The 17,034-nt window shown below is 33.1% G+C and overlaps 1 protein-coding gene across 2 annotated transcripts in view; it reads right to left on the bottom strand.

Annotated features, from left to right (window-relative positions):
• The window catches only part of nbeal2 (neurobeachin-like 2), a 173,153-nt gene that overhangs the window by 28,686 nt on the left and 127,433 nt on the right, over positions 1–17,034 (bottom strand). For both annotated transcript variants that reach the window (XM_056474718.1, XM_056474719.1), the window contains 8 exons: positions 14,232–14,381; positions 11,695–11,852; positions 9,025–9,149; positions 7,496–7,613; positions 6,566–6,726; positions 2,750–2,883; positions 2,554–2,661; positions 2,184–2,279 (listed from right to left, as the gene is read on the bottom strand). In XM_056474718.1, the coding sequence (XP_056330693.1) occupies positions 2,184–2,279; positions 2,554–2,661; positions 2,750–2,883; positions 6,566–6,726; positions 7,496–7,613; positions 9,025–9,149; positions 11,695–11,852; positions 14,232–14,381 (1,050 nt within the window). The remainder of the gene's footprint in view (positions 1–2,183; positions 2,280–2,553; positions 2,662–2,749; positions 2,884–6,565; positions 6,727–7,495; positions 7,614–9,024; positions 9,150–11,694; positions 11,853–14,231; positions 14,382–17,034) is intronic.

Genomic DNA, 17,034 nt, shown 5'->3' with positions numbered 1-17,034 from the left:
TAATTGCATTAAATTACATGAAACTACTAGTTTCTATAACAAATTTGACAAAACAAGATTGCAAATAACGTTAACTTTATGTTCAGTGAAAATGTTTAATTTAAGGTTCCCACTTTTACACATGTTGATCAGTTTAAGATAACATTTTAGAAAGTTTTTAATAGATTTAAAAGTGCACTTGTGTGTCTGCCTTTTATTGATCAAGTGATAGATGTTGAAATTACATTTAGAATGTGGGCACTACTAAAAATAGAACGTTTTTAGAACGAGTAATAATCTCATAAATCTAGTTACAGTACATGTCCCAGTCGAAGGTCAGGGAATTTAAGCTAATTACTTCTTTTTTTGCAGTAATATCAAAGGTAAAACTTAAAACTATGGTATTGAATCTAATTGTAATTTTCCTAAAAAAGGTCAAGCTATTTTTAGAACTTTGTTCTTTGTGTGACTGAAATGTAGGCAATGAATGACCAAGGCTAAGGCGAGAAATACCACTTTATCTTTAAAAAATGGGAGGAGACTGACAGAAACTCAGTGCTCCTGACCAGGGGTGCGTTTCCCAAACAACGACGTAACTCTCGGCTGACCTATCATAGTATGATGCATCGTTTGGGAAAAGAATGATGTAGTGACGAGTGTTTCCCAAAACCCATAGTCTATCTGTCGCAGATCCGAAAAAAAAAAAAAACAATATTAGTTTTGGTAAAACATACACTCGTTTTCCATATTAATTGAAATATATGTAAATGGCACATATAGGGCCTATGCTTCCTTTACAAATATTGAGAACATTTCACTTTCTATTCTAAAACATAAAATGACCTACAAAAGCTAACACATATTCTAATCTCATATATAAATCATATAAATAAGTAAATAATGAGGCTATTTATTAAGAAATGAAATGTAATATTTATTATTTATTAGGAGACGAAAAAAATATATACTTTAATAATAATATTAATAATATTGATGATGTTGAGGATGATGATTATTTTTAAGTGGGATATTGTTTATTTATTTAGTATTTTTTGAAAGGTCTACTTTTACAATTTGACACATGTAAGCCACTGCAGAAATGTTCTAACCAACAGGCCCATGTCATATACAGTACAGATACTTAATAAATAACCTACTATAAATTAAAACCAGTAACATATGCTATGTTTTTTGTTTTCACTAGCTTTGGAGACGTAACATAAATTACGCTTTTAAATAATAGGTCACCTATAGCTTTCGTCATAAGCCATGGCTGTGTTCAAAATGACATCAATGTTTTCAAAGTGCACTGCGAAGGGAGCACAATTGTCAACAATAAGATCCCTAAAACTGAACTGTAAAAATACTTTAAAAGCAAGTTACACCTAAGACTTTATTTTATTTTTTTAAAGTTTAAATGTTAGAATGCTCTAAATGGATAGGGCATAGGGGGGATAACTGGGAATAGAACACAGCCAGGAACACAGATTCTAACTACAGCTCCAGAGGTGTAGTTGCAAGCACACAAGTTTGTGACGCAATTTGTGAATGTTCGTTGTAACGATGGATTTGGGAAATGCCAAATCAACGAACCATGTTTGTAACGACGGAACTTGCGACCTTAGTTGGCTAACAATGGTTTTCAGAAACGCACCCCAGGTTAGGTTCACGGAGTAAAAGTTTCCTCTCTTTCAGAAACAGACTTGACTTACTCTGCTTTCCCGAGTTTGACAAAACAGCCATTTTGAAACGGAAAACCCAGAGTTTCTCTTTCAGGGTTAACGTACTCTGAGTTTTCAATTAAATCATCCTTTCTGAAACGGGGCCGGGATGTTGTTAAACTCACAATTAAAAACAATTAAATCAACACACAACAAAAATAAAGCACAAAAAAACATAAAACAAATCAATGCTAGCTCTGAATGCAAACTGCCACAAAATAAAAACCAAGATGAGGCAAAACAAAAACACATCAAAAACAAAACAAAACCACAGCACAAAACAAAGAACACAACAACAAAACTATACAACAAAAGCAACACACAATAAAGCAGCCCAAAACAAAATCAACAGACAATGTATGAGAACTCACAATTAAAACCAATTAAATTAACACACAACAAATACAAAAGGCACAACAAATAACTAAAATAAAACACAAAAACACAGAGAAACAAATTAAGGCTAGCTCTGAGTGAACTCACCACTGGATATTGGGATAAATCGTTGTATGTGCGACCAGCAATGGTGTTGAGCTGCATCAGATATTCAAAATTGGAGATCTCTCTGCAGACCCATCTCTGCAGGAGGAAGAAAAACAACAGCTTGATTTGGATGTTTTTATTGGTAGGAATTGTAATCAATTTATTGGCAGATAAGATACAGAGATTCTGAATCTTTCTCCAATATAATCATTAAGAGCGAGTCTAGAGTAAATGCTAGAGGATAATAGCAAGAAAATGGATTCAACTACAGATCATAGTTTTGTAAGCATGCTTCTCTCACTCCTCTCTCTCTCTCAAAAAAAAAAGAAAACTAATGGCAAAACTCTGAATTTTTTTATTTGAGACGTACGTGAGTCAAGTTGGAGGCTTTCAGGAGCTCCTGAGGAGAACGGGAACCAAAGTAGAAGAGATTGGGTGGCCTGAGACCGAGGATCCGGGAGTAGACTTTGTTCCGCACCTGTGAGACCCCAAATAAATATGAAAACACAAAGTCCATCTGCTGGATACCCTTCTTTTTTCTGTTTGTGTCTGTCTGAGTGTCTCACCCCTTTCCGAAAGTTGATGAAGTAGTGTGACTGGTCGATGAAGAACAGCTCCAGCGCTGACCTGCGGAGGTTATAGCGCCTCAGATGGACTTCTCTTAACTGGGACAGCGGCCTCTTGAAATCAAACCCAATGCCTTCAAAAATGAGCAATCCAGGGAAAACACATTATAATCAGGAATCATATATTATCCTATACACATATCACCACCTTAGAATTATAAGATTCTATCTGACATTTTTGTCAAAATTTGTTTTTTTGACATATTCTTTTTAAATGACAACTTATTTACATTATGAGATGTTTTTTATAAGTTGTTAAAATTTTAAGTTGTTAACAAATGTTACACACATACTGTTTGCTATATGGAATACAAAAACTTTGATGCTTAATATCTCAAAATCATTCAGAACGCAGATAGAACCTTATAATTCCAAGGTGACGATATGCTAGTACAAAATGTGTGGAATAATCATCAAGATTTAATAAGTATTTTAAAAAGGCTTTATGTGGGAAAAAATAAGAGTAATATTGTGAAAGATTTGGTTTGTATTTGAGTATACAGCTCAAAAATGGTTTTGTTGCTTGTTCCAACTACTTCTTTAAAATGAACGTAAAACACATGTGATGGACATTTTCAATGAACATCTTGATGAACAACAAATGTTTACATGTACAGTATTTATACCTGCTCCAATATTTGCATAACATCCATAGTGCACTGGTCAGCATTACAGTTTCTTGTCTGTCCTGTCTTATTTGCACTAAATGTTGCACAAATTGCACTTTGCGCTCTTATTCTTATTTTGTTCATTTTTATTTTAGTTTATATTATTTTATTTCATTCTCTAGATTTTTATAGTAATGCACAGTCCTGTGTTATGTTGTCAAATTATGTTGCTTGATGCAGCACCTTGGTCCTGGAGGAACATTGTTTCGTTTCACTGTGTACTGCACTGTATATTGAAATGACAGTTTTTGAGAGAAGCAGTTTGGCACTGGCCAAGGCCAAAGCCGGATACATTGTAGCACTCCTAGTCAGAAGTTAGAAAACCACAAGATCTTTTCTTTCCCACCAGGGGTCCGTTCTTTGTACCTCGCTTAGATGATTTGGCAGATCCTGGATCTTTAATTCTTGATAACTGATCTCTGGCTAATTTGGTTCTTCAAACAAGTTCGCAAATCAGATTATAACGATTATGATGGCACAGCAGCGTAATGACATCATCTGTTAATATTCATTAATATTCATTTATTCATGTGAGCAAAATTATTTAAAATTTGCAGTAAACTGTTTGGTAAATATGATACGTAATAACTCTCCACATTCGTTGTGGGCTGCAGGCTTAACAGTTTCATGTGTCAAGAGTATATAGCAATTTATCTCGTTTCATAACTAGAGCGAATTAATCGGCGTAATAACTGCTGTTTAAATTAAAAGCATTTTGATAATGGTGAAGATGTCTGAAACTTTTGCGAAGCATCAAATCACCGGCATATTAGCGGTCAAAACATGTGAATGACTGCATAAATTATTTCGTTATATATAAAAAAAAAAAAAAAAAAATCTGTTGATTATTGTGCATGTTGTTTATTATCATAGACAAATTGTACTACTAAAGCTGGATCGGTACCTTCAAATAGTACACGTTTGTATCTAAAAAGTCCATATTGATGTTCTCTTTAAACCCCTTGGGGAGAGGACTCCCCTGTGACAGATTTTGTACTTTTATTTCAGAGTGCAGCTTTTTCTAAGTGTATATAACCTATAGATTTCTATTGTAAGAAAATATCAGCATGCGGTACATATTTTTAGTATTACCTTTACTTGAAATGACACGATCTAATCCTGTTTACCTGAAATAAACCTGCTTATGAGCAGGTTTGAGCTACCAGACCTGTTGCTATGACAACAACTCTCGGATGAGTTTTGAAGAACTAAACGATCCTGGATTGTATCAAATCGTTAATAACAAAATCCAGCTATTTGAGTAATTCATCTATGAAGAACGGACCCCAGAAATGTATCTTACCTGGAGTTTGGAACGACTGTGAGTGTACGTGCACGGATGGGTATAAAACTGTCTGTTGAAAAGACGAAGACAGTCTCTTACACATTCACTTTGTGTGTGTGTGCAATGGGTGTCATCCAGTTTTTGATAAACTACTTTTTTGCTTTGCTCTAACCCTTGTCTGACTGAAGTTGTTGAGCCAGATTTCCATGACAAACATTATTGAGATTTTTTTTGGAACAACTTTATTGTTTCATGTTCAATCCACTTAGATTTGTTAAGTTCACTTAATCGATTTGTGTTGGGAGAACATCAATTAATTGTGTGGAATCCTGTATTTTTTAATTTTGAGGAATTGTGCATTTTTTACAGTATACACTTAAAAGTCCTCAGTTTCATTGAATTAGTATAATTATACATATATTTTTTGTGAAATGTTGGTACATTAACAAAAATATGTTTTAGTTAACAAAGTGTTAAACATGCTTTTGGTATCTGAACCTTGACAGAAATAATCTTAAAAAGAACAATTAACTTCATTGAGAGCTGACTGAATTAAATCAACAAAAATACAAACAAACTTTGAAATAAAAAACAAGGTTATTCAGCAAGGACATTATATTGATAAGTTAAATCGGAACATATGATATAACATTCCTATTGTCTTTAATAAATGCTGTTCCTCTGAAATCTCTGTTAATCAGTTATTCCTGGAAAAACATTCAGTTTGCACTGAAATATTAAGCAGTTAAAATGTTTTCCAACATTGACAATTAATATTAATTGAGTGCAAACAGAATGTTAAAATGAGTTTTAAATGTTTGCAGAAGGATCATGCAATATTAATTCCTGGAGTATCAATGCTAAAAATATTGCTTTTAGCATGGGAGGAGTAAGTTACATTTTAACACTGGAGCTACCAGAATTCTAGAATAATACTAGAATTGCCATTGCGGTCATTCTGACCATTATCATACAAGACGTCATATTGTCATGTCATATTTACAGTCAAAGCTTCTATTGATATATTAAAATTAAGCTTTGAATGTCTGTCATCATATTTCATTGAGTCGACAACCTATAAATACAATCTTATTGGTAATACAGCCTTTAAATGTATAGTTAGGCTACTAGACCTCTCACAAATGTCCCCACTTTTATTTTCACTTTCACAAGCAGAGGAGAAGGCTTTTTCGTGGCACTGAATATGCCGTTTTGAAAGACACATCTAAAGTAAAGTTATATTTTTGCCAACAGAAAGTTATGTTTTTCGTTAGCAGGAAGTTGCTAGGCAACAGAAGCACGCATATTTAAAGTCACTGAGAAAAGTAGTAGACAATTAAATGTATGCTGTCATTTTGACCACTATGATAGTTCTAGGTAAAAATAATCTGAACCCTTATGTGTTTTGTAATTTGAATAAATTAACAATGTTAGGAGGAAATATACACATATTTAGTAAAAGTCAGGAAATTATAGAAATTATGCGTGTTAATTTCAACAAAGTTATTAAATTGCAAAAATTAGGTCAAAATGACCGCCACGGTAGTTCTAGCGCTAAAATGATATTCAAACAGGAAACAGACATTTAACATTTGAATAATATTTGACAATATTACCATTTATAGTTATTTATTTTAACCATGGTGAGTAGAAGAGATTCTTTCACAAAATTTTTTATTATTTTGAACGTTTGATCTGTTTTGTCCACACCTTCATTTGGTGAAGAATGAATAGAGGCTAATAAATGAGAAGAGATGAATGTAAAAGGGTTGGGCAGTGTGATGACAGCGCAGTATCCCTCACCCTCCTCTGTCTCCTCTTTCTCACTGCTCCCGTCATAGAAGTACAGGTGGTGCGTTGTGACCTCCAGACGGCCCGGGACTACAGCAACTATAGTGATGAGTTCACAGTCCTCAGAGAGCACAAGCTTCTCCTTCTGGCTCTCCTCCTCGACCTCCTCAGCCCTGAGGAACCACACACACGCATACCCTGCTCAATAACACACACTCAAGTCTCTGCAGGTCCCAGAACAGAACAGATTCGCTCTATAAAACAGATTTTCATCAGAAACATATAGAACTGTGCTGCTGAAACAGCTGATTCTGATTCAATTTCCGAATAAACAGACTTTTGTTGGTTTTCTCACTTTATTTTAACCATTAACTAAGTTAAACTATAAACAAACCATCAACTAAGACTTTTTGCTGAATAAACTATACTAATTCACTGATAATTATTAGTAAGTAAAGTGGGTTTAGGCATTGACCTCAGTCTGCAATGCTTATTTTTGCGATTGTTTTCGAAATTCTGATTTCATTCAGTTGCCTATGGGAGAAATGACTAAGAACAACAAACAGCAGAAAAGGATTAAATTACTTGCTCTACAAAGAAGTCTGTACATGACTAAACCTAAAAAGTAGAATAACATAATAAGAAAATATCAGTTTGAAACATTAAGTGGCATAACAAGCTGCTTTTAATGTCTAAATATCAATGGAAGTTATTAAGACTGGAAGTTTCGAGCCAAAAAGATGACAATGGCTGGGTCCGCTCATACGTGATATTAGCTTTATTAGGATATACTCTACTAATAGAGTTAACTGTCAGTCAGCAGAACATCTAAAGGGGACCATCAAAACAACTACATCAGTTAACACCCCCCCCCTCTCCAAAAACAACAACACCATCAAAAACAACAACAACAAAAACAAACAGTTATAATAGAAGACTCACTCTTCAAGGAAAACAATATCCTCGTCCTCTAGTTTGTCATCATCCATGTCACTAACTTTGGCTTCCCTGGCAACAGCAAGGGGAAGAGGTTCGCTTGAGCTGCGAGGACTGTCTGCTCCTACACACACACACAACACCAACATGTGAGCATTAACACTGACACTATACAGAAAGTTAAACTGAACAGAGATAATGCTGAAATATCTGGTCTAAATACAGTTGAAGTCAGAATTTTTAGCCCCCCTGTTTATTTTTTCCCAAATTTCTGTTTAACGGAGAGAAGATTTTTTTCAACACATTTCTAAACATAATAGTTTTAATAACTGATTTATTTTATCTTTGCCACAATGACAGTAAATAATATTTGACTAGATATTTTTCAAGACACTTCTATACAGCTTAAAGTGACATTTAAAGGCTTAACTAGATTAATTAGGTTAACTAGGCAGGTTAGGGTAATTAGGCAAGTTATTGTATAATGATGGTTTGTTCTGTAGACAAAAAATGTTTTACCTTAAAATAGTTCATAAAAAGTTAAAAACTACTTTTATTCTAGCCAAAATAAAACAAAAAAGACTTTCTCCGGAAAAAAAAAAATATTATCAGACATACTTTAAAAATTTCCTTGCTCTGTTAAACATCATTTGGGAAATATTTTAAAAAGAAAGAAAAATTCAAAGGGGGGCTAATAATTCTGACTTTAACTGTACTTCAAATTATATAGTGGAGATCAAAAAATGATTAATACTTAAAATATGTAAGGAATTTTAGTTCATTGCTTTAAATGGCTTCACTAGTGACATCACTAGTCTCTCACACTGCTCTGCTGTGATGTTCCCACTCTTCTTCAGTCTCTGCCACAGTTCAGTGCCTATAGTGTTTTTTTTAGCCATAAGTTTGTTGTCATAGATTTTACGGAAATTTTCAATCAGGCTTATATCAGGATCCTGGGCTGCCATTTCATTGTTTCAGTGCTTTTAGCTTCTAGGTAGGGCTATACTGATTTTGATTGTAAATTCTGCATGAAAACCGGTGGCTGATTGGGTGATGAGCACAGGGGAGAAACCATGTTTTGCTAACGCAGCTTATGATACAAATGAAATGCATTCACTCTTGCATTTGCATTTACTACCACCCTCCAGTGCATTTAATCTGCTTCCAGTCAAATAGCAATAATAAAGAATTTGTCATGAGAGAAATTACTACTAAGTGCCAGATTAACACTAAAAACTGAAAAAAGTGAAAGTGTGTTCGCAACTTTTATTCAGTGTCTTTTCAAATATCATCATACTGTAAGTGTTTTATACTGTGCATCAGTTTACATATAACTAATGAAATATGCTTGAAAAATTATTCTCTTCCTCCTGTTAGGATGAATTCAAATCAACCTAAGCAGTGACTTGAAATTTTGGCAACTGCCAAACTGGTTGTTCTCTCATTTTGATCTTCACTGTATGGCTATTACTCACTACTAATTTTTAATCAGTATACTTATATCCTGAATATGAATTCTGCACAGTGATATTAACCCATGTTATCTCTCAGGGCACTGGCATCAGAGTGAGACTCAAAGCTGTAGTTTGGCACCAGCTTCAGACGCATCTTAGAGTACGTCTCTGCACTCGAGAGTTTCCATTTCACCTCTGGCTGAACCCTGAAACACAAACACATCCACTCAGTCCATCATTACACACACTGTAATATAACTCATCTATATACAGCACTAGTGTATATCAGCTCACTTCAGCTCAGTATACAGTTGGACACTGCTTTTATTTGACATTTATCTCATTTTATACATATACATATATACATATCATATACATACATACATACATACATAAATACATACATACGATTAGAACAGACACAGATACGACATTTTGTTTTTCTGTTTGTTTATGACTGATAAATTTACGATGGGTGTACTTTACAAACACGAGTTACAGTTTCTCCACGGACACGAAGTCCTGATTACGAGTACGAATCAAACAGCGAGACTTCACTGTCAAAATTACGTCACCGCTTCCACAGGCATTAATAAACAAGCGAGAGTCATCGATCATAACGGCGCGTCTCAGATAAGATTTCTGTTATTCCCTCTTTGAGAAATGTCCGTCATGAGCTGTAATAAAGGTTGAGACTTAATCAGGTCCAATTTTCGCTGTGTTTCTTGGACATTTTACTGAATCAAAATGAAGAACGGGCCGAGGATAGAGAGCTAGCATAATATCAGTTAACGTTACAGGCAGCGAGCACAGAGTCTCTCAGTAAATCACTGAACGGTGTTTAACTATAACATGACATCTGTTGATCAAGTCACCTTTTTTTAAAGCCAGATCGAATATTGATCTATTATGTAATGAAGATATCAGCAAAAGGCAGTTTAAATATTTGAGGGTTTGTGCTCACCAGAAGTTTGTAACGTTAAACATTTATGAGACTATGAATCAAAATAAATAAATGTTCAATATGTGACCCCGGACCACAAAACCAGACATGAGGGGCAATCATCTGAAACAGACCTGTATGTCATCTGAAAGCTGAATAATTAAGCCCCTCATTGATGTATGGAGAGGAGATGACATGATCAGATACATATTTTTATATTATCTTTAAATTTGTACAAAGTAAGGTATTAGTAACTATTGATATAAATGTTTGTTATGTTAATTGTTATTATCTGTTTGTTATATTACTTGATTAAACTATTAGTTACATTATATTGTATTACTATAATTAATAAACTATTACCATAAACATTTATATTACCATCTAGCCGTATACTATTCTGTGTGTTTCACTCTTTCCGTGTGTGTTTGTTCTATATTCGTGATTGTTTAATTACCACATTATATTTTGCTTATTCTGGTTTATTTAAAGTTAATTAATTGATAAGACTAAAACTTTTCTTTGTTTTATCTACCTATACTGGATAAATCTGTCTAATTTAATTTGTGTTCTCGGTGATCTTAGAGTATTTGAGAGTTATTTAAACAGTTAAAATAGGTGACTTAATCAACAGATGTCATGTTATAGTTAAACACTGTTCAGTGATTCACTGAGAGACTCTGCGCTCGCTGCCTGTAACGTTAACTGACATTATGCTAGCTCTCTATCCTCGGCCCTTTCTTAATTTTGATTCAGTAAAATGTCCAAGAAACACAGCGAAATTAGAACTCATTGAGTCTCAACCTTTATTCCAGCTCATGACGGACATTTCTCAAAGAGGGAATAACAGAAATATTATCTGAGACGGTGTGTGTAAGCTCGAACGTCCAGCAGGCGCGCCGTTATGATCGATGACTCTCGCTTGTTTATTAATGCCTGTGGAAGCGGTGACGTAATTTTGACAGTGAAGTCTCGCTGTTTGATTCGTACTCGTAATCAGGACTTCGTGTCCGTGGAGAAACTGTAATTCGTGTTTGTAAAGTACACCCATCGTAAAATTATCAGTCATAAACAAACAGAAAAACAAAATGTCGTATCTGTGTCTGTTCTAATCGCAGATTTTGGAATTGTAGCCTCGTAAAATTACGAGTACGTTCCGTTTTCCTTTACGATTTTATAATTACGGATGCGTGAATTTTATTTACGCACGAAATATTTATGACAGTGATTTTATTCCATAGTATATATATATATATATATATATATATATATATATATATATATATATATATATATATATATATATATATATATATATATATATATATATATAAACACATATATATAAACACACATATATATACACACATATAAATACACATATATATACATATATATGTGGTTTTATATATATATATATATATATATATATATATATATATATATATATATATATATATATATATATATATATATGTATAATGTACTGTAATAATAAGTAATAAAGAAGTAATAATACTGTAATAATAAGTAAGAAAGAAAGAAAGAAAGAAAGAAAGAAAGAAAGAAAGAAAGAAAGAAAGAAAGAAAGAAAGAAAGAAAGAAAGAAAGAAAGAAAGAAAAGAAAGAAAAGAAAGAAAGAAAGAAAAAGAAAGAAAGACATAAACGCTTCATAAATTTACTTGACCTGTAAATATTGGCCAATTTTTATTCTTGCTAATAATAATACTGCAAACTAAATGAGCCAAAAGAAAATCATCAAGTGCATCGTGCTGTGTGTGAGTGGGAGTGTTTGAAGGCATCCAGACCTGAGAGGCCAGGCTCCCCTGTCGCTGCTCAGTAATCTGCGTAACGACCTCCAGTGCCTCCACACCACCGTCTGCTGGCCGTTGATCATCTTCTGCACACTGTGGTAGCGGCTGTTCTCTGTGCGCACACGCTTCAGGTATGGATCCACGATCACCTCCTGTACACATCACAACACACAACAAAGCAGGTTACAAACTTATACATCACTCAAAAACACATATGGTTTTCCATTTACCTGTAAAAGTTAAATTTACCTGTAAAATTTCATTTACCTGTAAAAGAACTAATTGGCATATATTAATAATACTAAAACCTATCATCTGGAATCTGCTCTACAATATGTAAGTGCTACGACAAACTAGTAACTTCATTATAAATATTACCTTATTTAATAAAAATGCCCAGGATGCTCAAAGGCAAACCATCTGATAAAAATATTTATTTGTATATGTTTTCCATATCAGCAGCATTGGCTATATTCATGGCAAAACCCATACTAAATATACAATATATAACATGCAATCATATCAGTTTCTTAATTAAAATTCATTGTACAAAGAACATACAAATAACATCAACACTGTAAAGAGTCATATACAATCTTTTAGTTTGACTATTGATAAATATTCTAAAATTCCTCCAGAGGACACCTTTTTAAACATTTCTCTTAAAATATTTTCTCAACAAACATGTTTTCTAATATTATTTAAAAATACACATTTTATTAAAATATGTTTTAATGTCGAAATATTCATACACACACAGTCACAAATAGGTTTTCTTCCCTTTTCAATAAATATGAGTGTTTAAATCTTGAGTGGCCAATTCTCCATCTTGTATGTACAGTCTGATCATGTCTATTTTCAGAACGTTATATGATAACAATAAATGATAGGTAGGGTTATTACATAGGTAGGTTTGTGCTATTTCTGTGGAGAATTTTGTAAAAAAAATCTGTGAATTTATGCGGAATGATTTTGGGAGTATCGTAACCAAAAACTTAATATATAAAATAAAAATATTCTTACCTGTCCTAATATGTTTTTTTCTTTTGCAAAAGTTCCCTAACTTAAATATTTAACAGCAAAGATTTCTGAAATGGGCTTTGGCTGCTTTCTCTTCTCTCATCTTATGTGCCCTTGAATTGGTGTTTCATAAGACACAGCTTTGTGAATGTTTTATTTTATGTGTATAGATTAATGGGTAACACTTTACAATAAGGTTCCTTAGTTAATGCCTTTACTAACATGAACTAATCATGAACAACACTTGTACAGCATTTATTAATCATAATTGAACACTTACTAATGCATTATTAACATCCAAGTCCATGCTTATTAGTTAATGCACAGTGTGTTAACATGAACTAACAATGAACAACTGTATTTTCATTAACTAATGTTAACTAGCATGAACAAATACTGTAGTAAATGTATTGTTTATTGTTTGTTCATGTTAGTAAATGCATTAATTAACATTAACTAAGTAAATCTTATTGTAAAGTGTTACCGATTAATGAGTTTTTAATAATCGTAACGTTATGCTACTTAAAGCAACGATCGGGGTCTTTTTGTTAGATTAATTCCATGATAGCAATTTGCCTAGCCTAATAATTTAATTTGAAAGAGGCATAATTACACATAATTACATAATTTAATGGATTTTATACAAACGGCATGTTAAAACTAAACAAAGTTTGAATAAAGTGTGAAGGCTTAAAGTTGATAGGAAATAAATAAATTATCTTTAATTTCATTAGCCAAAGCGTAAACATATTCCCAAAGCGTATTTAATTGATATGGTACTTTAATAAGATTTGTATGTTGATTATGAAATGTAAATCACAGAAATTCTGCTATAGGTAGCCCAGCTTTCGCAGCATTAAAGGTAATGTTAAGAGAAAGCCAATATGCATACAGATCCTTCCTCATCAGAGAGGTGGAAGTAAGTAGACAAAAAAAAAAAACAAACACATGTGACTGGAAACACACTCCAGGTGTGACTGCAATGTCTTATTTGTCCGCCTGTGATCGGATTGATGAAATCGCATCTTAATATTATCAGGTATGAACAACACGCACATGTGCGCGCTCTCACTCTCTCCACCTGTCTCTCTGTCAGCCTGTCACAGTGGATTCAGTGGAGGGACTAGAAAATCTAACATGTCAAAACTGACAAAAATTTGGACAAATATTGCGCTGCAAAGAGCAAAACTATTTTAAATGTATGCCTACTGTAGCAAATGACCATGGAATAAGCAGGATAATCAACGGCTTGCCGTGCGTTAGAAGATTTTAATGCACTTCGCGGAGGCACGTTGTGTGGTCCTTCGCCTCCACGTCATGCATTAAAATCCTTTAACGCATGGCAAGCTGTTGATTATCCCTTACTTATTCATCAGTCATTCTCAGGATCTACTGGTAGACTGATAAAAATCTACCAGTCGATTGACGGGTTGGCGTTTAATGAGTAATGAGGGACTGCAGTAAGAACAAGATTAACCTTTGTTTTTTAATAAATGGGCTTTAGAAGACACCTGAAATTTGGCCTTGGAGTCGGAGCGTTCCTTGTCTCTCCTCTGACCGGTGCTCATCAGGTCATCAAAGCAGGAGTTCCAGAAGTTGGACATCAGGTCGTGACTCTTCCCAAAAGTGTCCAGCTCATACTGCTGCATTGTGGGCTCCACCTGCAGGCACACATCAGGAAAAACATTTTTAAATACATTTTTTTTTACATTTCTACAATAAAATTTTATTAAACGGGCTATAACATAACATAACATACCATAACATAACATAACATAACATAACATAACATAACATAACATAACATAACATAACATAACATAACATAACATAACATAACATAACATAACATTTATGTCAATAACAATGATAAGCGCTGGACGTTTTTACTCTATATTGATCTAAGAGCAAATCACACAGCAGAAATGTGCAACAATGGTAACTTAAAAATATTGTTGTAAAAGTATAGATATTAGAGACGTACCAATTTTGAATCATGTTAATAGGATATATGTTAATATGACATTTAATTGACAACTTACTGTATATCAAAATATATATAGTCATCGTTCAATATGGAAATGAATTATTGAGATAGCATTTTTGCCATATCGCCCAGCCCTATTATAATTTCATATTGTATATAAATATTGAATATAATATAAAAATAATGCATGTAATTTTAAATGTATAACTAATTACAAATGATTAATCAAATCAAATAAAATAAAACTAAATAAAATAATATAAAATGCAACATTAGTTTTTAAAGATAAAAAGAACCCATAAAATAATCATAGAATTAATATAGTATTTCATTTACTGTATTTTATTACTGAAGACACCTAGATATATGTTTGCACATAGAATTAAACTGGTTTACGTTGCGTTTAAAAGCCTGCTAATATAGTGTGTGATCTGTATATATGAACAGTCCAAACAGGGCAGATTTACAAGCACTCGCTGTCACACACCAGCCTTCGCACATCGCCTCCAGTTCACTCTGGTTCATTTCAACGCATAGTTTGTGTTTGGATTAGTGAGATCAGGGGAATAAATCTGGATTTTTCAGTCTTGTTTGGCACTGGATGAACAAAAGAGTATAAATAAAGAGTTCATCACTACAATGGAGAAGGATTAATCATCAAAGTGCTAAAAAAAACCACCCGCCCAGTGTGCGAATTATTCAGTGTTTAAAAAAGATGAGTCTACAGGTTTGAATCAGTTGTATGCATAGTAAAATATATAAAATATATTATATTTCTCATAAATATTTGCTAATATTATTATTTTTGTGACTATAATTATTATCATTTATGCAATAATATTAAAGTATTAACATAATTCAATTTAAATTTGTAGTTAATTTCTAGTCTTTTTATATAGTTCTGAGTTTTTGTCTAATTTTTTAACACTGTAAAACCCAACAGTCAACTTTAGCAAATGAAATGAGTGTAGTTCAAACTTTAAACTCAAACTTTACTGAAAGTTCATTCTACTCATTTGAAAAGAGTTTTGAACTCACTGTTGAAGGTAATGAGTTAATTAAATACCTCATTACTTCAACTTAAATGGGGTAAGTTCACAGTACTCATATAGATTAGATTTTTAACTCAAATGGTTTGTAGCAATCAGTTTGCTCAAACAAATTGAGTTGCCTTAACTTATTGGGTTTTACAGTTCATTTAATTGGTTGTACTGTCGTGCTCAGATTGCTGCATTTACTCAAATGGATTAAGTTCACAGTATATATTTGGATTAGTTTTTGAACTTAAATGGTTTGTTGCAATCGATTTCCTCAAATGGTTTGAGTTACCTTAACTTTTTGGGTTTTACAGTGAATATATTTCATGGAATTTTACATATACATACATATATACATCCATCCATCCATCCATCCATCCATCCATCCATCCATCCATCCATCCATCCATCCATCCATCCATCCATACATGCATAAATGCATACATACACAAATATATATATATAAATAAGCGATGGACAATACTATGAGGAAACTTAAAAAGTCTCAGTTTTTTTTATTCCTAAACAACCCCAGACTGCTTTTACAGTATATCCTATGCTATAGTTGTGAATAAAGAAATGGGTCATTTTAAACTACAAATGAGATTTGTGTGAATGAACCGATCTTGTATTTGACTGAGACTACAGGTAAAGAGACTTATTTTAGTCACTCTACATCCAAAAAAGGTCAAACAAAACTGGTTTGTGGTAGCATATACAGACACGGCTCTGGCCGAGAAGATGCCAGCTTATCGTAAAGTAAACAGTCACACTGAGTGCCTGTTAACAATGTGAGAGTATGGCAGTAGCCTGGGATTGGAAAACTAGTGAGGTCTGCGGGCTGTTCAGAATTGTGCAGTTAAAATAGCTTTCTATATAAAGGCTTTTTAAAAATGTCAAATGGAAATCCTATAGACAGTTTAATTTCATGCAAAATTTTGTCAATAAATTTAACTGTGATAATTTTCAATGATAAGAATGTTTATAAACGATATTTAAGAACTTATTCATCTCTATATAAGCTCTACATGATTGTTTAATAAATGCTTATGAATTTTAGCATGACTTTGTACATGGTTAGCTAACTACTAATCTTAAAGGGATAGTTCACTCAAAAATGAAAATTCTGTCATCATTTCCTCACCATTTACTAATCTTCTTTCTTCTGAATGCTGAAAACCTGTAACCATTGACTTCTATAGTATGAAAAAACAGTTGATTGTTACAGGTTTTCAGCTTTTATCAAAATATCTTCTTTTGGTTCAATAGAAGAAAGACACACATAAAGGT

The sequence above is a fragment of the Danio aesculapii genome, chromosome 16 (genome assembly GCF_903798145.1).
Source record: "Danio aesculapii chromosome 16, fDanAes4.1, whole genome shotgun sequence".
NCBI lineage: Eukaryota > Metazoa > Chordata > Actinopteri > Cypriniformes > Danionidae > Danio > Danio aesculapii.
Note: the sequence above shows the minus strand (reverse complement) of the source record. Positions and strands in the feature narration are given on the sequence as shown.